Genomic DNA, 26,451 nt, shown 5'->3' with positions numbered 1-26,451 from the left:
TGAGAGAGGAGAGAGAGGAGAGGGGGGGCTGAGTGCTTGGCGCTTGGCTGAGCTGCACCCTGTGGCGAGACCACAGCGAGACTGGGCTGCAGCTTGTGGCGGGACTGCAATGAGACTGAGCTGCAGCATATGACGTGACTGTAGCGAGACTGAGCTGCAACCTGTGACGCGCAGTGGTCGAAAAAACAACATCTCTGCAGCATACCATGTGTTCCATACAAATCTGCCTTAACACGGTTCCCCTTCTTTGTGAAATGTCGGCTCTGCTGTCCCGTCTCTGAGCTTCTGTTTTCATCTCCATTTCTCGGTCCCCTGTCGAGTTTCCCTTTAGATTTATGTGTTGTTTAGTTCACTGTCCCTGCGACCCCGGTCCTACGGCCAGCCCGGAAACTGCGCCACATGTGTCGTGTCCTGTGCGGGGTCGCGCCGCCCGGTAACGGGGCAGTCGTCTCGCGAGCGCCGCCAGGGAGAGGAAGCGCATGTCCTCTTCCTGGCCCGATGCCCAAACCTCGAAATACAGCATCAGCCAACGGATGCGTGTTGACGAACGATCGAACGATACTGAACACCTTGCAATGATTCCCCAGTCAGTATAAGGCAGCAGCTGGTTTGGTCATAAGGCAGAAGGCTCCTGTTGACTCGGAGTCATCATCAGCATGCTCCAACCATACTCAACTGCTTTAGTAATGTGGGGGAGGCAACAGGAGCCTTTCCCAGCCTGCAACAGGGGCCTTTCCCAGCAAGCGTTTCCCCCGCCGCGAGCCGCCCGGTCACCATTTACCGTCGCCCGCAGGCACCGCATGAAGGGTCGCAGCGCGCTCTGGGTGCCCGGCTGCGACCACGCCGGCATCGCCACCCAGGTGGTGGTGGAGAAGCGGCTGATGCGCGAGCAGAAGCTCACGCGGCACGACCTCGGCCGTGAGAAGTTCGTCGAGAAAGTCTGGGAGTGGAAGAACGAGTGAGTGGCGGGCGGGCGAGCAGCGCAGCGGCGCGCATGATGGATGTTGGTGGCTCTGTATCACTTGTACAGAGTTTGTGTTGAATCATGTTTGCTGCCATATTTTCGTTGTTTATTGGAAAACACTTCATGTCCGACACTGCTCCTGTTTGACAGGCACTGATTATCAGGCAGAAATAACTACTGGTACCATGTTTGGAACAGCGATGCCCCTTATACGCCAACATTCGGACGTTTACTGTAAACGTGGCCTGCTGTATCCCGCGATGCACAACCTAAAAGACGCAGATGTGTGCCTCGTCCGTCCTGGATGTGACGTATGGGTCTGTATGACGCCCCCCCCCCCCCCCCTCCATCGCGCTCGCGTCTCCGCAGGAAGGGCGATCTCATCTACGAGCAGCTGCGTCGGCTCGGCTCGTCCTTTGATTGGTCCCGGGCCAGCTTCACCATGGACCCGAAGCTGGCGCGCGCCGTCAAGGAGGCGTTCGTGCGTCCTGCACGACGAGGGCGTCATCTACCGCAGCTTGCGACTCGTCAACTGGTCCTGCACGCTCAAGTCGGCCATCTCCGATATCGAGGTACGCGGCCGGCCTGGCTCGTGTCCGCTTGCTGTCCGCGTGCGTGAAGTGTGCTGTGCCCGGAACGGACCTGACACGGACCCTGTGCGCACCGGGCCCGTGCTACGCCCATGCCGCGTTCGGTGTACATCTGCGCCATGTCCACGCTGGGCACGTGCTTGTTGTGGTGCACCTGGACTGTACCTTGCCGTTATGTGCCGTACTTGGTCGTTGTGTACCGTAGTGGGCCGTTATGTGCCATACGTGGTCGGTATGTATCCTGTGCCTTGTGTGAATGGTGTCCGTGCTGTATTCGAGCGATGCCTTGGGTACTGTGCCGAGTGCGAGCCGCATTTGGCTGGCACCGCACCACCGCGCCTCACTCACGCTGGCCTCGTGTCGCCGCCAGGTGGAGAAGCGCGAGCTGCCCGGCCGCACCCTGCTCGCCGTGCCCGGCTACAAGGACAAGGTGGAGTTCGGCGTGCTCGTCTCGTTCGCCTACCGCGTGGACGGCAGCGGCGACGAGCTGGTGGTGGCCACCACTCGCGTGGAGACCATGCTCGGCGACACGGCCGTCGCCGTACACCCGGACGATCCCAGGTCAGACGCCAGGGGGCGTGCTGGGGCTTCGCGGCAGCAGCGGGGGCGGGGTGCTACTGGACCGCGGGCCTGGTCGGAAGAGCTGAAGTCGTATAATGTTGCGGGTCCAATGTTCCAAAGCGGTAGACGTATTGTGTTTTGGAGGTGTTTGGAGGTCTAGGCTGCTCAGAATTATGCGGGACCTGCGTGTTACTCCAGTGTTCAAGACGGGTCGTAGTCTCAGGTCAGTTCTCAACCGTAGGTGAAGGTGGCATGTGGTGTTTGGTATCCTCAGGTGATCAGTCGGATGTCACGCCTCATGATGAGTCGTACTGCGAGCCCGTAAACCCTTGCTGGTGCCGGACTCGCTTTGATGTCCTGGCGGGATTGCTCTAGAATCGAAGCGTTTCAGAGCGTTTGTACGCTCGGGGAAAACGCTTTCAGTGTATGTTTGCGCGATGCCACCGATCACCATTTACAAAACATGCCGATTTTTGACTGCGTCATTTATTTGAAGAACAACATTCAGATGTATGTTAGGTGGTTTATTCGGCCAGCTTGTAATAATATCCGTAAATCCCGCGTAAAACTCATTCACGCCAATGGGACCAGCTGTCGCTATGCGTTGCTCTCGGCCCGATCTCACAGTATCTGTGCTCTGCGCCTGCAGGTACACGCACCTGCACGGCAAGTTCGTGCTGCACCCGTTCCTGTCGCGCCGGCTGCCCATCGTGTGCGACACGTTCGTCGAGATGGAGTTCGGCACGGGCGCAGTGAAGATCACGCCCGCGCACGACCCCAACGACTACGAGGTCGGCAAGCGGCACAGTCTGCCGTTCATCACCATGATGACGGACGAGGGCCGCATCGCCGACGACTGCGGCCAGTTCTCCGTGAGTGACGGGCGGAGCCGCGGCGGCGGCGTCGACGGCGGCTGGCGTGGGCTGGAGTTGTCGGGACGCGCCGTGTTGGGCTCGGAAAGTGGAGCGATCATGGTAATGGGCAGCAGCTGTGGTTTGTCGGCCTCGCCAGGTGCGTGACAGCGATGCACCAGGCAGACCGAACGCAGCGGTCAGAAGGTCACGCTGTCGGCCGTCACAGTGCGCGGCTTATTGTAATGTTCGCCTTTGGCGGTATGCGGAGGCCGTACGCTGGGGCCTGGTTGCTGGGTGTTTTGTGGGTTTCCACATTAACGGGCGTGATATATGTCGACTCTATATGGCCAAGGGAGTTGAACGTTTCGTGAAACGATCGAATTCTTGATGAAAAAAATAAAAATGACCCACCAGTGATATTGTGATCTGCTTGTGGTCCTGGTTGGCTCCGCTACGGTTATCGACAGATAGATGTCACCTGCCTGGCTGGTTGACCCCTCCCCTTCGTGTGAGAAGTGACAGCTGGCGCCGCTGTACCGTGCGTGGGTGGCGCGCGAGACGGACCCCAGCTGTGAGCGGTGCTGCTGACCGCCCGTCCCTACCAGCGGCGCTGCTGACCGTCCCCCTACCAGCGGCACTGCTGACCGTCCCCCTACCAGCGGCGCTGCTGACCGTCCTCCCTACCAGCGGTGCTGCTGGCCGTCCCCCCTACTAGCGATGCTGCTGGCTGTCCCCCTACCAGCGGTGCTGCTGACCGTCCCCCCTACCAGCGGCGCTGCTGACCGTCCCTCCTACCAGCGGTGCTGCCGGCCGTCCCTCCTACTAGCGGTGCTGCTGACCGCTCCCCCCCCCCTACCAGCGATATTGCTGACCGTTCGTCCCTGATCGTCCCTGTCCGGCTTGCAGGGGATGCCGCGATTCGAGGCCAGGCGCGCCGTGTTGGCAGCCCTCAAGGAGAAAGGACTGTACAAGGAGACCAAGGACAACCCAATGGTGGTGCCCATCTGCACCCGCTCCAAGGACATCATCGAGCCGCTTATCAAGCCCCAGTGGTCAGTGCCATGGAGGGGGGGGGGGGGGGGGCGGCCTCCGGCACGGCATCACGCTGATCAGCCATAGGGCGTGGCTGATGCTGGTTGTTGTGTGTGATGATAAGCCGTGATGGTGGTCATTTCCGCTGAGCTTTTGATTTCTCTTTTGCATGGTAGCTGAGTCTTAGATGAGGAAGCATATGGATGAACCCGTCAGCATTCGCTGTACTTCTCCTAATCTCCAATACACCATGTTGAATGGCCCTTGCTGTTGACGCACCCCTGAGCCCAAATCAGGCCACAGTAAGTCGGCCTGTCGCTGAACTATCCCCTCGCCTGCCGCGTCCCTGCTCGTCGCTGTGCCCGCTGGACGTGACGTCATCGGCGGCACCGTCAGGTACGTCAAGTGTGACGAGATGGCGGCGGACGCCATGGAGGTGGTCAAGTCCGGCGAGCTGCGGAATCATCCCGGAGACGTACCAGAAGACCTGGTACCACTGGATGTCGGGCATCCGGGACTGGTGCATCTCGCGCCAGCTGTGGTGGGGCCACCGCATCCCGGCCTACTTCGTCACCGTCGGCGACGACAGCGTGCCTCGGGGCGAGGTGAGGCACCGGCACGGCTGATGGAAAGGCGCGGTGCTGTGCGAGCAGGCTGGGGCGGGAGGCAGCGGTGGTGCAAGTTTTGGTGAAGGCATGTAAGTGCAGGAAAAGTGAAGCAAGTTGAGACAGGCTCTATGAAAGCCACCTAACAGCTCAAATGAGAAAGTGTTGCGAGAAGGCCACCTGCCATAACATCAGCGGAACAGGAGCACTACATGCAAGGAATGGGTATGCGATGGCTCTATAACTCCGCGCCGGTGTCAGAAGAGATGCCCGGCTGACGTTGCGTGATCCTCTGAACGGCCTCCCCCGCTGCAGGAGACGGACGGCCGGTACTGGGTGAGCGGCCGGGACGAGGCCGAGGCGCGCCAGAAGGCTGCCGACCGGTTCCAGGTGGCGCCCGAGGTCGTCTCGCTCCGCCAGGACCCGGACGTGCTCGACACCTGGTTCAGCTCGGCCCTGTTCCCGTTCTCCGTGTTCGGGTGGCCGGACCAGGTCAGTCCGCCGCCCGGCCCGGCCCCGGGACTCCCTACGTGTTGCGGCTGGCGAGCTCACGGCTCACCGCCTCACGCTCCGACCCGCCAGGCTTCTCGTTTTGACTCGCGTCCAGCGCTGTGAGTGTAGCCCCGAACACGCGTCACCTGTCTGGCAGACGGATGACTTGAAGCGGTTCTACCCGACCTCCCTGCTGGAGACCGGCCACGACATCATCTTCTTCTGGGTGGCCAGGATGGTCTTCTTCGGCAGAAAGCTGATGGGCCAGCTGCCGTTCAAGTGAGTGATTTCTTCTGCTCGTGTGGACCATGGCGGATGCCGTGGTCGGTCAGTGGTTATGCAACGCAACGTTACAAAAGGGCGGCGCCCGCCAGCAGTCTGTGCGTGGACGCTGCGGACGTTTCAATAGGTCATTTCTGAGGTAGCAGCTTTGTGACCATCGTGCTTCTGGGGCTACCGGTGTATTCTTGATAGCTGTCTCGGGGACCGTTGCCACGGGTTTTGAGCTGGAAGCAGGCATTTACCTAGGCCACGTGCCTCCTACACATAAATAATAAGATATATGTGCATATATATATATATATATATATATATATATATATATATATATATAGTGCGTGCGTGCGTGCGTGCGTGCGTGCGTGCGTGCGTGCGTGTGTGGGTGGTGTGAGAATAATACATGTAATGCTCCTGTATATAATCTACATTGAGATATATTGCATATATAGATGTCCCTTTGAATAAATGTACACGATTGAAAAAACGCTGGACAAAGTCCCGATTAATACTCAGCTTCCACACTCAACAAAAAGGCTCGCTTTTCCCAAATGCGTCCTCCTGTTCCATGGAAGGCACATTGTGACGCAGTTGAGGGCCCTCCTGATCCAGAATAGGGGCTACCTGATGTATAGAGGGAGCCTCGTAGTTACGAACAGGGGGCTTTTAGTTTTGAACAGGGTCTCCTAAGCTGGCAGAGGGGGCAATTGCCCCTTCTGCCAGGATACCCCCTGCTGCGCCGGCCATGCCTGTTCGGTGGAGCGGGCCCATCACAGTTGAGCGTGCCGTGCTGCGCACTGATGCCGAGTGGCCTCGGCGTGTCTGTCCTGACTGACGGTGGTCATGGGTCCTCCGCAGGGAAGTGTACTTCCACGCCATGGTGTGCGACGCGCACGGTCGCAAGATGTCCAAGTCTCTGGGCAACGTGATCGACCCGCTGGACGTCATCCGGGGTATCTCGCTGGAGGTGGGTCACGTCTATGAGCGGGCGGCACGGCCAGCGAGGGCCCGGAGGCGCCTCGGGGCCCGGAGACGCCCCGGGGTCAGGTGACGCCCCGGTGCCTCAGCTGAGCTCAGGCGGCGGCGAGCGGTGGGGTGGAAGCGCCGTGTGGTGGGCGGCGTCAGTTCCAGTGACACCCACTCTCGCCATCTGTCGCAGGACCTGCACAAGCTGCTGCACAACAGCAACCTGGACCCTGCCGAGGTCAAGAAGGCCATGCAGGGGCAGAAGGAGGACTATCCGAAGGGCATACCCGAGTGCGGGACGGATGCGCTGCGGTTCGCGCTCTGCGCCTACACGACGCAGGGTCAGTGGCGCCCCCCCCCCCCCCTCGCCAGTGGTGCAGTGCCGCGCAGGGAGCGAGGCCGGGGTCTGCGGGGAGGGGATTCGAATCGAACGTGCGCGTTAAAGGGGCAGACAGCAATCCCGTGATCCGCTGGCATGGTCTGACCTGCGGATGTGCATCCTGCCTGGCGGGCTGAGGGCGTATTCTCTCATGCAATGGTCGTTATTACTTACTGTCGTTGACGCCAGGCATAGAGACAATTGAAGCACTTAACGCACGTATAACAGCTGTGGCCGGTAGCGCGTCACTGTTACTCCGACCGGGTTGGGAATACCAAACACAGCTGCTGGTCAGCTGTCTCGAATGCAGAACCTCGCGTTCAAAAGCGACGCCCGGCATCCCGGAGCCACTGAGCCCGTCCGGACTGGGACGGAGCGTGTGGTGTGGTGAATACTCTCCCCATCCTTCTCTCGCAGAAACCCCATTTGGGGGAAGGGGTGCTCAGCATTCGTCATTCTGCGACTTCTGACTCAGTTTGGTTGTTTCTCTGTGGCGGTGGCCATCTCGGCGCTGGCCTGCGCAGGCGTCGCCGACCTTGCCTGACCGGCGGCCTGTGCCACCAGGCCGCGACATCAACCTGGACGTGCTGCGCGTGCAGGGCTACCGCTTTTTCTGCAACAAGCTGTGGAACGCCACCAAGTTCGCCATGCTGTACCTGGGCGACGCGTTCGAGCCGACGGCGGAGATGCCGGCGGCGGGGGGCGGGGTGAGCACGCTGCCATGCACGCTAAGTCGTCTCATGCGTGTGTGCGCGGTGACTGGTGGAGTGCGGTGAGGTGAGATGAGGTGGGGTGACTGATGGGGTGGGTTGAGGTGAGGTGAGATGACTGGTGGGGAGACTGGCAAGGTGGAATGATGTGACTGGTGGGTGACTGGTGGGGTCAGGTGAGATGTGACTGGTGGGGCGAGGTGAGGTGCGGTGACTGGTGGGGTGAGGTGAGGCGAGGTGAGTTTTTGCGGGATATACTGTGTGGAAGGCGTGTCGGTGTGGCGCCACTGCGAATTTGTACCAATCTATGGGTGCCTTTGGGTGCTTGGGATGGTAGAAAGTAGTGTCATTCAGTCCAAAACCTACCATCGTTTTCGGGTAGCCATGACTGCCACGATCACGATTGAAGTGTATCATCATCTCGGTGATTTAGCGCGTCCCCGAAGCGTAGCTTTTCTACCTTCCGGGCTCTGGAATGCGACCGAAACCTTTGCCCGTACCTCACCGGGCCCGCATGTTGGTATTGGGGATACCCCGGGAGGGTGTCCCCAATGATACACGCCCCTGGTGGGGTGTGTCAGACCGGTGCCCGGGCCCCGAGCCCAGCCCCGCTGTCCGCGCGCCGCCTCGTCTGACGGCGGCGCGCGGCGCTGCAGGCGGCCGACTGGGCGCCGGCCGCGCTGGCCGCTCATCTCGCCGAGCACAGCTACGTGGGCGGCTGGCGGCCGACGGCGGCGGACGCGGCGCTCTGCCGCCGGCTGGCTGCCGCGCCGGCCGCCACGCTGGCCCAGCCGGTGCGACGGTGGCGCCGCCACGTGACGGCGTTGGCCGATGAGTGGGGCTCGTGGCCGCCGGCCCAGGTGAGGCGGGACAGAGCGTAGTCTGTGCCCCGCTGTCCGGTCCCGCCAGCTCGCTAACCTCGGCTATCAGCGCCTGCCGGACCAGCTCCTCTTGTGTGCCGGCGTGGCGAGGACTGTCCGCTCCCGCACGCTGGTGTTGCACGTTTGCCGGCCGGCGGCGCTGTTGGCGGGCTGGGCTGGCTGCAAACGTCGCCAACACGTGACAGTGTCAGCCAGAGCACTCGCTGTTGTGCGAGACATTTGTGCTGCTTTGAGAGGCGTTTGAATCCGACAGGCGCCGCAGTACACTTAGACACGGAATGGTTTGCTGCGTCAGCGAGAGGCAGCGGGAGCTGGAGACTTTGGCAGCATAATGCAGATACACTTAGCAAACCCCGGCAGCCGGGGCAGTTGCTTTTTGTTCACACAGGCGCAATACCGAACTGTCCTCCGTGTAGCCGAAACCGGTCTTAGAGCACCCAACTAACTCAGTATGAAGATACTTGAGTGCGTTTGTTCCGCTTTTGTCCACTGGCTTGCATGGATGCCGTATCATCCACTGCATGTTTTACTCTTCACGCTTGTGCCTCACGCTACAAAAGCTCATGCTGAATGAATTAGAAACTGTGTGTGAAATATGAATGGTAGATGACTTTTTGAAAGGTATATTGGTCTCAGGCTGAAGGTCATGCTCTGTGCTTATCACCAGAACTCCATTCTGTCAGTCCTTGGATTTTCCTTGTTCGCTGTTCGCCGTGATGGCTCCGGTCTCGCTGTTTCTCTCGCCACCGGGAATGCCGTGATACCAGTCAGTGGCTGGGCTACTCTGTGACCTGTGTGTCGTCTCTGAGTTGGATACCACCCCCGTGACCTGACCCTGAGCTGGCACAGCTAGGAACTGAGTCTGGATAGCCCGTGGATACCCCATCGCAGGATCCGCGTGTGACGTGACCTGGCGCCGGCAGGAGTCGGCGGGTGGTCTGGACCCGATGGACCGATGGATCCTGTCCCGGCTGTCGGCCGCCACCGACGCCTGCGACGCCGGCTTCGTCAACTACGACTTCCAGGCCGCCACCACTGCGTGCTACAACTTCTGGCTGTACGACCTCTGCGACGTGTACCTGGTGAGCGGCCGGCCTGCGGGTGCTCGTGCGGTCTGCGAGGGGCCGCGTTGTCCCGCCACGCGCTGTGCTCTTATGATGCCGCACGGGTGTCTGCACCGAGTGTGAAACTGGTGACCGCGGATGCTTGGCTGATGTAGTCTGCGGCTGATGTTACAGTCATGAGGCCCGGTGTACTTGTGAAGAGGCTGCAACTGCAACTCGGTTTCAATTGCAACTTGGTGGTCATCGGGAATGTATACTCATTGAGGGGCTGGACTCGCAGAGAAATCAGTATCGAGTCAAGCTGGCAGAAAGTTAGAGCACTCTTCGGATTCATGTGCCATTTTTTGTATTGCCAGTTTTCTTATTCTGCTGTCAATGCTGGAAAATTTTATGCTTAGCATGGGCCCTTTGGTGGCGATTATCTGGCGATGGTGCCTCAGTTTGAGTGTTTTAATCATAGCTCTGCGGTTGGAGGCATAGCGAAATATGTGCGAGCGAGACATAATTGCAGTGCTTTGACTGTCTGTGACGGAGAAGATTTCAGCTGGTTCTTGGTAGACATAAACAAACCTAGTTTATAGATCCTTTGAATTCATGGATTATGTCTGAATATGTAGGTTATCCCACCTGTCCATGGCATTTTAGTGTCACGACTTCTCCAGTTGTCGTTCGCTTTCCGCATTGCTCCGAATTTTACCATTCCGCCTTTCCGATGTGCGGTCCGAACCTGAGTAGGAGTGCCGACTGCTGCTGGCCCGTGACACGGCCGCCTCCTTATTTGGTGTGCTGCTGTCTGGTACCACATCTGAGATACCCGGCACCTGACCTTGATTATGTGATGGAGTCAGCCATCTGAGCCTGCTGATTGGGTGACAGCACGTGATGTACTGGAACTGATTTCTGTTCTATTCGTCGTCGTGCGTTGTTGCCTGCCCACCCGAGTTCGTCCGTAGCCCATGTTATGTCGCTCGCGGCAGCCCGCGGTCAGCCCGGTCTGTGTGGGCCCGTCCTCGGCCGTGTCGTCTGCTGCGCAAGTCAGCACTCAGCCCGTGTCATCCATGTCAGGGCAGGCCGCCGGTGTCCGTCACATCCGGTCGGCAGGAGTCCGTCTCTATCGAGCGGTGTCCGGGTGACGCGAGGCCTTCCTCAGTCCGTGTTGCCTGGTCTGCAGGAGTCGATCAAGCCGGTGTTCGCGGACGGCGAGCCGGCCCGGCAGGCGGCTGTGCGCCAGGTGCTCTACACCTGCCTGGAGGTGGCGCTCCGGCTCATCGCGCCCTTCATGCCGTTCATCGCCGAGGAGCTGTTCCAGCGGCTGCCGCGCCGCAGCCCCGACGCCCCGCCTAGCATCTGTGTCACCGCGTACCCGGAGCCGGAGCAGGTCAGCGGCGGGGGCAGACGTCAGGGGCCGGGGTCACGGGGGCTACGGCCGGCGCCGGGGCCTTCTGCGTACGTCGGCCGCGCGCCGCGCTACTCACCATCCTGACGGACGGCACACGCTGGGCTCCTGTCGCTTCGGTCTTCGCCTGCTCAAGCGTGCCCCGACCCGTGCGGTGGGGTCGCGCCGTTGCCGCCGTCGCGTGTCCGCCGTGTGACGCACTAGCCCTGCGATGCCGTGACGCCGGCCGTGTTTGTGCCGCAGCTGGCGCCGTACCGGCACGCGGCGCTGGAGGCGGAGGTGGAGCTGGCGCAGCGGGTGGTGCACACGGTGCGCTCGCTGCGCGCCCAGTACAACCTGCCGAACAAGACGCGCGCGCACCTGGTGCTGCGCTGCTCCGATCCTGAGACAGCGGCCGTGCTGCGCCGGCTGGCCGCCGCCGTCGCCACGCTCAGCTACTCGAGCCGCGTCGAGGTGAACGCCGAGCCGCCGGCCGGCTGCGCCATCAGCACCGTCTCCGACAAGTGTGAGGCGCACCTGCTGCTCAAGGTGAGCAGCGCGGAGGGAGAAGTACGGGCTTCAGCTCGGGCCACGCGAGCGACGTGGGTCGGCAGGAAAGTGGTGGGCTCGGCTCGGGTGCTGTTCTGTTGGGATCCCGGGCGGGTTCCGAGAGCGTTACTGCACAACTTTATAGCGTGTTTTGTTAGTTCTGACGAAGCCCACTCCGCTCGGTTAGGGGGCGTTAAACTGCTTGGGTAGTAGTAAACCGCACACGGGGCGGCGGTGGAACGTCCAGTGTGCTCCCGACTGTGTCTCAGACTCCCCGACCCTCCGCCAGGGTCTGGTGGACCCGGCGAAAGAGCGGGAGCGACTGGGCAAGAAGCAGACACAGCTGGCCGGCGCGCTGGAGAAGCTGACGGCGCAGACGGAGATGGCGGACTACGCCACGAAGGTGCCGGAGGACGTGCGGACGGCCAACGCCGACCGGAGCGTGCAGCTGCGCGCCGAGATCGAGAGCATCGAGCGCGGCCTGCAGCAGCTGCTGCTCATGGAGTGACGTCCCACCTCCCAATACACGCCTGCGAACGTGACCCTGTTTATGAGTCGCCGTCCGGCGCGGACGCGGGAACGTGACGGCGCTCATCGGCTGCTGGCGGGTTGTGCCAGACCTGGGCCGTGGCCTCCGGTCCGTCGTCGTGCACGAGGGGATGGGGCTAGCTTTTTGTCAGCTATCAGATGGAGAGAGCAATCATATACGGACATCCCAGCGCAAGCCTCGTGGCGCCGCCATGGTAACCGCCGGTCTGGTGCGGATGGCTACCGCATTTCCCTGGAAAATAGCCCCCTCGGGGTTAAATTCATCCAGCTAGTCGTCACGCGTACCAACGAGGCTACCAACGTGGTTCCCGACTCCGCAGACTTCAAATGAGCACTCGTTGAACGAGGCGCGGCCAGTCTTCACCTCCCGGCGTCCACACGTCCCGCGGCATTTGTCCGAGCATCGCTCTTCCAGGACGGGCCGCGCTGTCGTGGTGGCTGGCTCCCGTTCACTCGCTGGCGATGTGGCGATGTTTTCAGGAGGCTCGAACGGACACGAGCACGGTAATTACATCGGCGAAGAGTGGTGGCCTGAAAAGCGGGCTCACCATTTTGTGTTATTCCGCGGTCGCTTCCTTCTTACCTTGCAATGGCGTGTAATTGATGCGGCGTATTGTCCAAATCCCTTCTGGCGCGGAGCCGGCACGCCGAGCCCCTCCGCGTGACAGGTAGCAGGGCTTTTATCAGGCGTCACTAGTGAGGCTGACGTCCACGTCATACCCGAGGAAGGCTGAATTTCGTGGCGCTACGCATTTGTGAAATGGCTGGCCGACCCCAGTCGCCGTAGCGCCGTGATCGTGGTCAGAAACTCTGAAACTTGGATAATCAGCCAACGTCCTCACCGAGACAGGTCACTGACAGGCCGTTAGACTCATGAACGCGATAGCCTCTACTGCGGCAGCCTCTTCTCGTCCGCCGCGGGGACCGGGACCGGTGTCCGCTCTGTGGGGCAACTTTCCACGCAGGCGTTAACATTTGTCGGCGTCGTTCCTTGCGTTTTCTTATTTGGCATCCGAGGTTTCTAAATGCCCACACGCTAACTTCGACCCTTGTATATTCACTGAATCCGAATAGTTGGTCGAATTTTGTAATACCCAAGCTTGAATCGAATGCCTAGCTCTGGCCACTTCTGCTCTGATTCGCGCACTGGCAGCCACTCGCACGAGTGTGGTTTGGCCACCATATGAGCAAATAATTTAAATAACGGTCACTCAGTATGATCTCATTGGCTATTAAATACATTATACGTCAGTGATTTCAAGCTGCGAATCGCACGCAAGAGAATCAACGGCTGTACCGGTTTATTGTTCTGCGATGAACCACGGGAACACTCCACGGCGGTCGATGAGAAGTCATGGTAACTGATAGTACGCGCACGGGGGATGGCGAGGGGTGCTCAGTCGGCGGTGAAAGCGTTCAAGCCAGCTGGTGTCATTACCAGACCGCGTTTGACCCGAGCTCGTGCAATTCGAAGGTATGGCCGGTGTACGCGAGCCGATAATGCACGCGTAAATGGATGAAGATGGGTGGCGCCGCAGCAAAATCGGAGACAGATGTCGATGACGTACTGTTTCACCCCAGCTGGCAGTGAGAGGCTGCCGCCGGCAAAGAGCATGGAAACAAGATCCATCGATAATGAAGATCGCAGATCACCTCCAACCGGTGAGCAGATGGAAGCGTTATCCCAGCTTGCGGCTTCGAAGCCCCTATTCCACCCCACGAAGCTGCAACAGCCATCAAGCCCCTCACCTCGCGCGACCAGCCAACGAGCACAGAATGGGAAACCGACCAAGCCGGACGCCACGCGTGCAACGGTACCACCACGTACGTAAACGATCCGCAAACCAAACATGTCAAAGTCGGGGCGGGCCAGCCCGCTGTCCAGGCAGCACGTACATATAACGGCAGTCCCCGTACCCGTCCTCGTCGATCCAGTCCGCGTCACGTCTCCAGGTCGACGAGCGCGAGGACTGCCAGCGGCACACCGGCCCCCGCGGGCTCACCAGCAAACGCATCGGGGGCTAAGCGCCTCCTCCCAGCACCGCGGAGGCCACACGCGGCGCGAGCCAAACGTTTCCGACCCGGGCAGGACCAGCCGCCGCCCATCGTGCAACACTACACAATACCCGCACCCCTGTCGACATGCAACACATAGCTGTAAGTACATTTCGGCAAAGCGATGGCTACAAAAGAGCGGTGAGCCGGGCGGCGCCGGCGGCCCCCCGGCGGCGGCGGCGGCCTGACGCTGGAGAGCAGCGCAGGCCCCGTATCACACAGCGCGGCGGCGCCGAGCCACGCCCCGCGGCCCGGCGCCGCTCCTCTATATGCCTGGCATACGCGGTAAGCTTAACCCACTCACGGCACCCGCGGGTGTTACACAGTGTTACCTTGGAAACGGCAATAGCGGTGAGAGTCGGACCGGGCGGCCGGTCGAGCGACGCCAGCGGCCCTGGTGGTCAAGTGTGGTACCACAGGACCGTGAGAGCGCGTCGGACGCCTGAGCGACAACCCGGCCGATCTAGTAATATAATACACATTGTGTGAAACCAGTATTGTTGCAATACACAGCTAGCAGAAATGCAAGCGCCCAATCCCACGATACCACGTGAAGCGAGAGTCACGCCGGTCGCGAGTCCACTCGCAGGGCCGAAGGCTCCGTCTGGCGAGGTCAGGGGGCGACCAGAACGGACGGGGGCCGCCCGACCCAGGACGGCATGTCAGCCCACTCCAAGAATGGAGCCCAGAGCCACACGCCCCCGAAACTGCAGCCCAGCTCGTCGACATTCGCCGGACGCAAAGCCACACCAGTCGGAGGGGACATCAAGTCAGGCGCGTACACGCCGCCTTTTCCACAACTAAAACGGTTACAAAGGTCCAGCAGATTTCTAAGTGCTGACAAAGGACTTAATCTTTCTTGAACTCTTCGCCCTGCCGCCGCTGGGCCAGCGTCCTCGAGCCGCCTTGTCCGCGGCGTGACAATGCCAGCCGCAGCTGGCTCGGAAGGCAGCGCCGCCACGCTGCCAACACCCGGCCGCACCAACACAGCCGCCCGTGCACAGCTGCCAGCCCCAGCGAGCCGTGGCGACAAGTCCGCTCTGAGGACGCGGCCGGGCGTCCGCCGCCGCCGCGCCGTCGGCAGCTGTCGCGCTGGTGCTGGCAGGGGCGCAGGCAGTGCCGAGCCGGCGGCAATCTGCGGTATCAGACGGCGGCGGCGGCGGCGGCGGCGGGACCTTCGCCCGCACCAGGGCACACCTCAGTATCTGCTGCCGTTGTAGTCCCAGCCGGACGCTCCAGCTGGGCCGGCACTCTGAGGGCGGCAGGCGGATTTTAGTGTAACGAAGGGAACCTCGAACGAAATGGCCTCAAAAGCTTATCCGTTGCCAGACTTCGAGAGAAAGCAGTAACGAAACACCTAACGACGTCAAGCCCTGTTGTTAAAACGAGCTATTCCACCGCACACCTGGTGCCAGGCACTGAGGCCCTGTACAGAACACACGATAGTGCCAGAACACACGATAGTGCCATTGTCGCCCATCGTCCCAAGGGGCTCACATTATCGTAATATTCGGCATCCCTCCCTCACCTCACCGTCACCCGATGATGATGACAATTTGGGCTTAACGGCGCACAGACTGCCCTGGCTATATGGTGCCACCACCTGTCTACCTCCCATCCCAGGCCCTGGACGACACACCCACGCACCTGGTAGGGGTCGCTGTAGGTCCAGGTTGGCTGCTGGCTGGAAACAGATCCGGCGGAGGAAAATCGCTGGTCGAGGTCGTTGTCCTGTTTCGAGTATGGCTGGTTAAAGCTGTTGTCCTGACTCGAATATGCTTGTGACGAGCTGTTGCCAATATTCCTGTAAGACTGGCTTGACGTGTCCCGCTGACTCGAGTACGGATGACACAAACTGTCGCTCTGATTCGAGTACGAATGACCCAAACTGTTGCCCTGATTTGAGTACGGATGACCGAAGCTGTTGCTCTGACTCGGGTACGACTGGAACGAACTGCTGTCCCGGACCGGGTAAGGCTGGCTCGAAGTGTCGTCCTTGGCCCGAGTACGGCTGCGTCGGGCTGCTCTGCTGATTCGAGAACTGCTGGAAGGCGACCGGGGCCGGAGACGCCGCCACCGCCGCGCTGACGGCGTACGACGTCCGCACGTTCTGCCGGCGACGCGGCGCAGGTCAGGGCGACCACAGGTCAGGGGCGACCACAGGTCAGGGGCGACAACAGGTCAGGGCGACCACAGGTCAGGGCGACCACAGGTCAGGGGCGACCACAGGTCAGGGGCGACCACAGGTCAGGGGCGACAACAGGTCAGGGCGACCACAGGTCAGGGCGTCACCAGGTCAGGGGCGACCACAGGTCAGGGGAGACCACAGGTCAGGGGAGACCACAGGTCAGGGGAGACCACAGGTCAGGGGAGACCACAGGTCAGGAGCGACCACAGGTCAGGAGCGACCACAGGTCAGGGGCGACAACAGGTCAGGGGCGACAACAGGTCAGGGCGACCACAGGTCAGGGCGTCACCAGGTCAGGGGCGACAACAGGTCAGGGCGATCACAGGTCAGGGGAGACCACAGGTCAGGGGAGACCACAGGTCAGGGGAGACCACAGGTCAGGGGAGACCACAGGTCAGGGGAGATCACAGGTAAGGGGCGACCACAGGTCAGGGCGACCTCCGCGGCCGGCGGTCGGCAGGACGACGCTCGGCCGACCGCGTGTGGGGCGACCTCCCCGGCCGGTCGGCACGCACACGCCACGGCCACAGCTGGCAGCCAGGCGGCCGAATGACACACTGGCCACTTATTTGTGCGGCGTCGGCCGGCAAACCGCCACCAGAGCGTGAGAGCGCAGGGTTATGCAGACGTGTAACAACACGTCACCACGGTCGCCTTGTCCCAGGCAGTGTGCTTCACACCGTGCGTTAGCATCGCCCTTCACAGGCCCCACCGCCGACCTCTGACCTCCGGCACCTCCGCACCCACCAGCTTGTTCTCCTTCTGCTTCTCCTCGATGCCGTGCTCGATGAACCAGAGCTCTCGGATCAGGTCCTTCTGCAGGTGCGCCTCCTGGCTGGCGAGCGAGCGCGACTCGTCCGCCTCGGCCTCGGTCTCCTCGGGCCGCGTGGGCGACAGTACCTGCGGCGGCCGCAGCCCGGTCACAGCCGGAGGCGGGTGCCGCGGAGCCCATTCTGCCGGCGCCGGCAGACCCGCCCGCCAGAACACACGCCCCAACCGGCGCTGAGTCAGATGTCAGGTGTCAGACGGAGCAGGCGCTGAGGGACAGACGCGGTGGACGGCGCGCGCCCGAACTGGCGCGCTGGCGCATACACCACGCAAGGATCAGGTGGGTGAAGGTCGCGTGGCCTTCTTCATGAACGCCGTGTGTCTTCTATCCAGTCAATCAGGCCGAGGTGAGTCTATTTTTATGCTGAGCACTTCTTCAAGTTTTTAACATTCCAGCTTACAGACTGCATCTTTGCGATTTTTTTCGAATGTAGCAATGCGCAGGACATGATGGTGTATTGGTCCACAGGCGTTCTGTAACAAGCCCGTGGATAAGAGTTTATAAGCCCCGAGGACACGGGCGAGGTGGCTCGACAAGGATCCCGGCAGTAAACGGTCGCAACAAAACACGGAATGTCATCACCACCGTACTTCTGTGGAGCACGAAACGGGATGCTTGACTACGATCGGGAAACACTGACGCCTTACGCATGCCTAACATGGACACCGTTTACCCCCAAAATATGCGTTGAGAACAATAAACGCAACACCCACACGTTCTTGCGCCAGTCTACATGATCAAAATGGCCTGTCAGTGACGTGATCATCCGGACTGATCCTGTCCACCTCATCCCGCTCAGGAAGCATCCCTTCTTCCACCATCCCACGCCATCTGCAGCTACTCTGATCACAACACAGCATCGCTCACCCACCCAGCCTCCGTCAAAGCCGTCAAACCAGCGAGCCCACCTCCCTGTCCACCGCCACCCACCCAGCCCGTCAAAGCCGCCAAACCAGCGAGCCCACTTTCCTGTCCACCGCCACCCAGCCCGCCGGTGGCGTCGCCAGCTGGCTGCCTGCCGCGCCGCCCGCGCCCACCGACCTTGACGCCCGTCTGGAACTTGCGCTCGAGCGAGTCGAGCTCGTTCTGGAAGCGCCGGTTCTCGGCCGCCAGCCGGCTGCCCTCCTGGTTGCGCGCCATGGGCAGCGGGTCGCTGGGCCGGTCGCCGCATGGCTTCAGCCGCAGCATCTGCAGACCGGGCGGGTCCAGCACGCCGTGCCCGATCGTGTTGTAGTGCATGCCGCAGCCGTCCGCCTGCACCAGCTGGTACTGCACGCCGCCTGCCGCCGCGCGGGCGCGGTCAGCACGGGCGCGCGCGACACAACAGACGGCCGGCGGGCGGCACCGGCACGGACGCGACCCGCTCTAGAGCTCGGACAGATACATGCGCCGGGGCCAGGACGGCCGACCCACCGACTGACGAGGACCGTATGAGGACTGACCAGGACCGCATAAGGACTAAAGAGGGCTGTATGAGAACATGAGGACCGTATCAGGACTCACGGAGACCGCATGAGGACTCGCGACGACCGTATGAGGACTCACGACGACCGTATGACGACCCACGAGGACCGTGAGGACTCACGAGAGCTTATGGAACTCACGAGGACCATGTGAGGAATCGCGACAACTCAATGATGTACGTGCATGTCACATGACTCAGTGAAGCACACACATGCACACGAATTATCGACCTACTGCCGCACAAACCGGAGCCGTTCCATCCGGCGCGCCGGCAGCGGCGGCCGTCCGCCACCGCGCGGGGCCGACTCACCGCTGTAGAGGTACGGGTCGCAGATCTGCATGAAGTTCTGCGGGATGACGTGGCCCGGCATGGGGCGCGGCTGGCTGGCCGTCTCGGTGGGCAGCGTCTCACCCGACAGCGCCGACACCTGCACCGGCCGGCTGGGCGTGGTGCCCGACCGCTCCGTGCGCGAGATCGGCCCGAACGACGCGCCCTCCGAGCTCGACGAGAACGGGATGTACTCGTCCTCGTTGCTGGCGACGGGCGAGCGACGGCGTCACGGCGGGCGAGCGGCGGCACCACGGCGGGCGAGCGGCGGCGTCACGGCGGGCGAGCGGCGGCGCCACCGCAGGCGTGGCGGCCTGCCCTCGGCCGCGGCCGGAGACGGTCCCGCACAACACCGCGGCACGGTCACGGCACGCGCTTTGCAACAGGCGTCATAACGGTTTCGAAATCGATAGCTGATGTGATGTCGCTGCAGGCATACCTATCGAGCGGTGAAGGCGAGCCAAAACTACCTTGGGACGCACGTTAGCCACATGACGCTCTCACACGACAGCCTTTGAGCTGGGAAAGCGCCTTGAGGCGCACGGCAATACAGCAGTTCCGCAGGGGATGCTGACCTGGACACCCGCACGTTGCTGTAGACGGGCCCCGTGTCCGTGCCTCGGGACTTTGTGTTCTGGTAGCCGGCAAGAGATGACTTCAGCGCGTAGAAAAAGTTGTCACTCGACGTCCAGATGGAGTAGTGCTTGGGCGCGACGCCTTCGGCGGCGGCGGAGGGGCCGGTGGCGACGGCGGCAGCTGCGGCGGCCGCGGCGGCCGCGGCGGCGGCTACAGCGGCGGCGGCGGGCACCGGGTACGCCTCGGGAGGAGGCGGCAGCGGCGGCGGCGGCGTGGGCGGCGAGTCGGCCTCCTCGCCGTCCGCACCGCCGTTGATGTTCTCCAGCTGGTGCAGAATCTCCTGCTTGCGCTGGCGCAGCGCCGTCAGAGACTTGGAGGCGATCGACTGGAATCGGGGGCCGACGTAACGCAGCCGCCGGCTAATCGCGGCTACTTACCGTCGGGAATGCGTGATCGGTAAAAGCGCTGCTGGCCGCCCGGGCCGGTCAACACCGGGGCACTGCCAGCCCGGCGACACACCCCGGTTGCTTAAGTGGAACCAGGACCACGGCATAATGGAAGCAGACAGTGGAAACTGACCGATATCCCGGCGACCCTTGGAATCGCTGATCATTATACCAACGGCTGCAGTCACAGACCGGGAGAGCACACCGTGCCCACGGAGTCGGGGTAGGCTGCGAGCTCGAGGACTCGCAAGGGGGCACGGGGACCGGCCGCGGCCACTGACGCCACTGACCGACGAGTTGACGTTGACGGCAACGCCGGCGGCGCTGGCTGCCGTGGAGGCGATGCTGCCGCCGGCCGAGTGGAGACCGGACGAGCTGAGCGACGTGATGGCCTGGCCAGGTCGCGGCGGCGACTGCAGCGGCATACCGTGCCGCCCGCTGACGGCACAACATACGTCAGTACGGACACAGCGTCACTGACGACTGCAGCGGCATACCGTGCCGCCCGCTGACGGCACAACATACGTCAGTACGGACACAGCGTCACTGACGACTGCAGCGGCATACCGTGCCGCCGCTGACGGCACAACATTACGTCAGTACGGACACAGCGTCACTGACGACTTGCAGCGGCATACCGTGCCGCCCGCTGACGGCCACAACATACGTCAGTACGGACACAGCGTCACTGACGACTGCAGCGGCATACCGTGCCGCCCGCTGACGGCACAACATACGTCAGTACGGACACAGCGTCACTGACGACTGCAGCGGCATACCGTGCCGCCCGCTGACGGCACAACATACGTCAGTACGGACACAGCGTCACTGACGACTGCAGCGGCATACCGTGCCGCCCGCTGACCGCACAACATACGCAGTACGGACACAGCGTCACTGACGACCGCAGCGGCATACCGTGCCGCCCGCTGACCGCACACCATACGTCAGTACGGACACAGCGCGTCGCTGGGGACTGCAGCGGCACCGTGCCGCCCGCTGACGGCACAACATACCAGTACGGACACAGCGTCACTGACGACTGCAGCGGCATACCGTGCCGCCCGCTGACGGCACAACATACGTCAGTACGGACACATCGTCACTGACGACTGCAGCGGCATACCGTGCCGCCCGCTGACCGCACAACATACGTCAGTACGGACACAGCGTCACTGACGACTGCAGCGGCATACCGTGCCGCAAGCTGACCGCACACCATACGTCAGTACGGACACAGCGCTGTCGCTGGGGACTGCAGCGGTATGCCGTGCCGCCCGCTGACGGCACAACATACGCCAGTACGGACACAGCGCTGTCGCTGGGGACTACAGCGGTATGCCGTGCCGCCCGCTGACCGGCACAACATACGTCAGTACGGACACATCGTCACTGACGACTGCAGCGGCATACCGTGCCGCCCGCTGACCGCACAACATACGCCAGTACGGACACAGCGTCACTGACGACTGCAGCGGTATGCCGTGCCGCCCGCTGACGGCACAACATACGCCAGTACGGACACAGCGCTGTCGCTGGGGACTACAGCGGCATACCGTGCGAGAAATTATCTTCTTCCTACATAGTCTACACCCAGGCTACCTAAACACGCTGCTGAGCACATGCACAACATGATTACGACGGCATTATGCAACATGGCATTACGACGCGCACACACACACACACGCACGCACGCACGCACGCACAGCCGGGCCTCATTCTGGTATGTGCGCCGCACTGATGGGGTAAGTAGATCAGCTCAGAAGGAAAGCGGAGAAGGTAACTAGTACGGTGTATTCTGAGCTGCACAAAGAGACGGTGCGCAGTCACGGCGCCCTACGAGAAGGCCGCGGGACTGGACAGCGATGAGTACCGTGAGGCGGGACTGGACAGCGATGAGTACCGTGAGGCGGGACTGGACAGCGATGGGTACCGTGAGGGGGACTGGACAGCGATGAGGTACGTGAGGCGGGATGGACAGCGATGGGTACCGTGAGGCGGGACTGGACAGCGATGAGTACCGTGAGGCGGGACTGGACAGCGATGGTACGTGAGGCGGGACTGGACAGCGATGAGTACCGTGAGGCGGGACTGGACAGCGATGAGTACCGTGAGGCGGGACTGGACAGCGATGAGTACCGTGAGGCGGGACTGGACAGCGATGAGTACCGTGAGGCGGGACTGGACAGCGATGAGTACCGTGAGGCGGGACTGGACAGCGATGGGTACCGTGAGGCGGGACTGGACAGCGATGAGTACCGTGAGGCGGGACTGGACAGCGATGGGTACCGTGAGGCGGGACTGGACAGCGATGAGTACCGTGAGGCGGGACTGGACAGCGATGGTACCGTGAGGCGGGAGGACAGCGATGGGTACCGTGAGGAGGACTGGACAGCGATGAGTACCGTGAGGCGGGACTGGACAGCGATGGGTACCGTGAGGCGGGACTGGACAGCGATGAGTACCGTGAGGCGGGACTGGACAGCGATGAGTACCGTGAGGCGGGACTGGACAGCGGTGGGTACCGTGAGGCGGGACTGAACAGCGATTAGTACCGTGAGGCGGGACTGGACAGCGATGAGTTCCATAAGGCGGGACTGTGCAGTGCACACTGCATCCTGAACCGTGCTATGGGACCGTACTGTGTACATTGAAACGCTATCAACTGAGCGTCACCGCAGCGCCGCAGAACGCCGCGCAGGGTCGGCGGCTGCCTCGCGCCGCTCCGACCTACCCGTACAGTGGGCCAGCCATCGGCGGCGGCGGCGGCGGAGGTGGCGGTTGAGGTGGCGGGGGCGCCGCCGCCTGCACGGCCGGTACCAGCTGCTGGTGCAGCACGCCCGCCGGGCCCGGGCTGCAGACGGGCGTGAAGTACTCCAGCTGGTAGGGCAGCCGCGCCACCGCATGCACCACCGGCACTGGGACGGCCGGTGGCGGCACTAGGCCCATCACGCCTGCCAGGGTCACCGACGAGGGTCAAACGAGCGGCGCGAGGCGGACACGGCGGCCGACACGTCCTGGACGGGGCTAATAGCGCCATAACCACAACATCGCGAATAGCATAGTCGGGGACAGGAAACGCCGGTATGGCATACAACTGAGTGAGACTGCAGTTGGAGAACACTTCGCCATTTGGGACTGCCCGGACATGCGTTTTTTTCTGTACTTGGACAGCAGCAGCGTTCACTGTCACTCTGCCAATTTCAGCTTTCAAGTGGACTGGCTCGTCGGCCTGCTACAGTCTTGCGTTGTACACCGCGCGCGTCCAACTCAAACGCGGCCTTTTGCCCCGCAGCCCGAAGCTATGCCAGTGGCGCGGCGTCGGCGCCCGGCTCGAGCCGCCACTCACGCTGTGGAGGCACCGGCTGCACCGGTGCGAAGCCGGCCATCGGCTGGTAGCCGGTAGGCTGGCGCCACCTTTTGCGGTCGCAGCGGCAGGCCGGCGCCGTGCGGAGGAAGCGACGGTGGCGGTGGCGGCGGCGACTCGGCCCGGTCCGCCGCCTTCTTGGGCCGGCGGCTCTTGGCGCGGTACCTGGTGGCAGGTCGGCGGTCAGCTTAACACGCCACAGCACGGCAGGTCGGCGGTCAGCCCAGCACGCCACGGCACGGCAGGTCGGCGGTCAGCTCAGCACGCCACGGCACGGCAGGTCGGCGGTCAGCTCAGCACGCCACGGCACGGCAGGTCGGCGGTCAGCCCGGCACGCCACGGCACGGCAGCGCTGGCCAGCGGGCGCGCAGGCCGCGCGGCGTCGTAAGACGACAGGGCGACGGACAGCGCCGCGCCGGCCGGCCTGACAGAGCAGCGGCCGCGAGACCGGCCGCGGCAGGCGCCGTGACCCAGCCGGGCGGGCTCGCTGCTCCCGTCGCTCCCTCCAGCCGGCGCTCACCGTTCCAGCTCCTCCTCGGAGTGGGCGAAGGTGCAGGCGGGGCCGCGCGGACACGTGCCGCGCTGCTTCAGGTCGCGGCACAGATTCGTTTTGTACTTGGCATTATGCGCGTGCGTCGTGTCCACGTGCACACGCCGGCCGCCGTGGTTGTGCACGAAGCTGATGAGCACACGCACCACTTCGACGGCCGCCTCCAGCGCCGTCACCACCTGCTCCCAGTCCGTGTCGAGCGAGTCTGCCGGGCGGAGCAAGGTCCGACGGCGTCAGCCGGCAGCGTGCACATCGCAGACGGAGCATACGACGCGATGGGATGCATGACACTGCGCGCGTACCCAGGATACGACGCGATGCGATGCGTGACACTGCGCGCGTATCCAGGGTACGACGCGGTGTGATGCGTGACACTGCGCGCGTGCCCAGGATGCGACGCGATGCGATGCGTGACACTGCGTACCCAGGCGTCCAGCTCAGCACGGCAAGGAGCGACACTGATTAATGTCTAATATTCCCAAAGACAGCATAACCAGATGAGCCAGACCCGAGCGCCAGAGCGATCGTAACCAATGACTCTGGCCAGTGAAAGAACAATGAGTAATGACGAACAAGATGATCGGCAATGTTTGCCACATCATCTACTTGGTGGCTGAGGCCACGTTGTCACGGAGCCTGGAGACACCAGTGACCTGATATGACCTTACCCGGCGCCGGATCGACGGCGGCCAGTGTCTGCAGCCGCAGCCGCGTCTGGGACAGCCCGGCCGGGTCGCCCGTCTTCTGTAGCGATATTATTAGCTCCTGTATCGACTGGTTGAAGCTGGACGGCGACTGGAAATGGATCCAGCACCACCTTAAAACTCCACTGCATATCACATGAGCCCGATCCGGCCCGCGCCGTGCCAATCTGCAGGCACGCTTACGTAACGTGAACACCAACAGCGGCGGTAGCGACCCGTGAAAATCAGCACATCCGCCTACCAAAAGCGCACTGGGGCGTTCACGACCCGCGTCCAAGCATCAGCGCTCCGCGCAGAGGTCGGTGGTTACCGGCCGGCAGCAGACGTGCCCGCGCGCCGGACACGGCCACGCCCGGGCATGATCGCAGCTCGGGGCGGGGTCGGTCCGCGCCGCCACCACCGCCCACCTGCAGCTTGTCCATGATGCTCTGCATGTGCGACTTGTGCGCCACGTCGCCGTACAGCAGGCTGGACCACTGGTCGGGCGCGATGCGCAGGCCGGCCTCCAGCGCGATCTGCACGATCTGGGCGTCGTGCTCGCGCCGCAGCGCCTCGTACGGTGCGGAACTCCTCCTTGAGCTGCATCAGCGACGAGTCGCCCTCGCGCTTCGTCACCTGTGGGCGCCGCAGGGCCGGCCGGGGCGCGTCACGATTGGGGTTCGGTGCGCCCGGGGAGGGCGGCCGCCGGGGCAGCGGCTACGCTCTGTGTCACACGCTCTCTGGGGGGTACGCCACAGAAAGGATGTGATTCAGTGACGGTGTTTACGGCCCATCGACTGCAGCTGTTTCACGTTCCTGCCCGCCGCGGAACACAACCACACCTACGTCACTATTCGCGCCGGAAATCGCGCCGGAAGAGCACACATCATGCCGGTCTCGCTGATGGGCAGTGTCCGTGTCGTCGGAGCTTGAGACATCAGCGCGGCACAGTCTGCGGTATCAATAGCCCGAACGCTGACACAGTTGTTTGCACACGCCCTAATGGAGCCCAATGGCAAATGCATTGGGCACACACTGGGCTATTGGCGCCGGCAAGCCGCGACGGAGACCATGACAAACGCATTCCTACCAGCGAGAAGTTTCACCGCTCAATATTATTGCCCTAGCAAGAACAAATAAGTACGCGAAAGTAGGAGACTGTGCCGCAGTCTGGCGGCCTACATCTACTCCCAGTGACTCATGGGGTACCGGACACCCTGACCTGTCCGGCCTCTGGGCTCTTTGTGAGCTCATGGGCGTGGCATTTTACCTAAACAGATAGACGGCACGTAGGTCACGACGATCCTCCGACGCACCTTAGTTCTGTTTATCGCATCACAGAACGCAGCTAACAAGAGGAGCTCGTGAAACGCAACCGTCCACACAAAAACAAAAACAAAAACAAAAACGGATGAAGCCCATTCAAATCTGAATGACAATTCGTTTCAAACACACGGCCGTATTCATGCAATAATGCACATCAGTCGGCAGCGATGCAACAGAATGGAAAATGTTCTGCACATTCGACTATTTCTTCCGAACTCATCTCGTACGGTTTGCACGGGCGTGCAGAGGAAAACATCCATCACTGCAGCAGGTATCAACTCTGCGCGACGTGGATCTAATGATGAAATAGTGAGTGGAACAGCTGGCCACGCCACCTCACTGTTACCTGGATATAACCATTCCCGGCTGTGTTTATTCGGTGCTAACAGTACTTCAGCATGACCGTCCTCAGCCGGGCTGACCGTTCGCAGCTGTGGCAAGCCGACTGTCAGCCCTGTCTCTGGGGCCCAGTCCAGCGATAAGCCGGGCCCGTCTCTGGGGCCCAGTCCAGCGATAAGCCAGGCCCGTCTCTGGAACTCCGTCCAGCGATAAGCCGGACCCGTCTCTGGAACTCCGTCCAGCGATAAGCCAGACCCGTCTCTGGGGCTCAGTCCAGCGATAAGCCGGATCCGTCTCTGGAACTCAGTTCAGCGATAAGCCGGGCCCGTCTCTGGGGCCCAGTCCAGCGATAAGCCGGACCTGTCTCTGGAACTCCGCCCAGCGATAAGCCGGGCCCGTCTCTGGGGCCCAGTCCAGCGATAAGCCAGGCCCGTCTCTGGGTTCCGTCTAGCG

General features: G+C 62.1%; 2 protein-coding genes and 1 pseudogene across 2 annotated transcripts in view; 2 read left to right on the top strand and 1 right to left on the bottom strand.

Annotated features, from left to right (window-relative positions):
* Positions 1–786: 786 nt before the first annotated feature.
* On the top strand, positions 787–1,583 carry LOC119100115 (valine--tRNA ligase-like). The gene is made up of 2 exons (XM_037223228.1): positions 787–958; positions 1,334–1,583. The coding sequence occupies exons 1-2, from the start codon at positions 801–803 to the stop codon at positions 1,581–1,583; spliced, it is 408 nt and encodes a 135-aa protein (XP_037079123.1). The 5' UTR covers positions 787–800.
* LOC119100828 (valine--tRNA ligase-like) lies at positions 1,353–11,840 on the top strand (annotated as a pseudogene).
* A 1,291-nt stretch (positions 11,841–13,131) lies between these two features.
* Positions 13,132–26,451, bottom strand: part of LOC119100114 (roquin-1-like) — a 47,166-nt gene continuing 33,846 nt past the window's right edge. The window contains 15 exon segments of the mRNA XM_037223226.1: positions 13,132–15,154; positions 15,550–16,012; positions 16,838–16,990; positions 17,961–18,199; positions 18,694–18,917; positions 19,287–19,459; positions 19,502–19,672; positions 20,024–20,171; positions 22,468–22,687; positions 22,882–22,898; positions 23,083–23,265; positions 23,621–23,855; positions 24,319–24,445; positions 24,762–24,911; positions 24,913–24,969. Of these exon segments, the coding sequence (XP_037079121.1) occupies positions 15,653–16,012; positions 16,838–16,990; positions 17,961–18,199; positions 18,694–18,917; positions 19,287–19,459; positions 19,502–19,672; positions 20,024–20,171; positions 22,468–22,687; positions 22,882–22,898; positions 23,083–23,265; positions 23,621–23,855; positions 24,319–24,445; positions 24,762–24,911; positions 24,913–24,969 (2,457 nt within the window). The 3' untranslated portion in view covers positions 13,132–15,154; positions 15,550–15,652.

The sequence above is a fragment of the Pollicipes pollicipes genome, unplaced genomic scaffold (genome assembly GCF_011947565.3).
Source record: "Pollicipes pollicipes isolate AB1234 unplaced genomic scaffold, Ppol_2.1 Scaffold_4881;HRSCAF=5763_pilon_pilon_pilon, whole genome shotgun sequence".
Taxonomy (NCBI): domain Eukaryota; kingdom Metazoa; phylum Arthropoda; class Thecostraca; order Pollicipedomorpha; family Pollicipedidae; genus Pollicipes; species Pollicipes pollicipes.
This window is presented reverse-complemented; position numbering and strand designations above follow the sequence as displayed.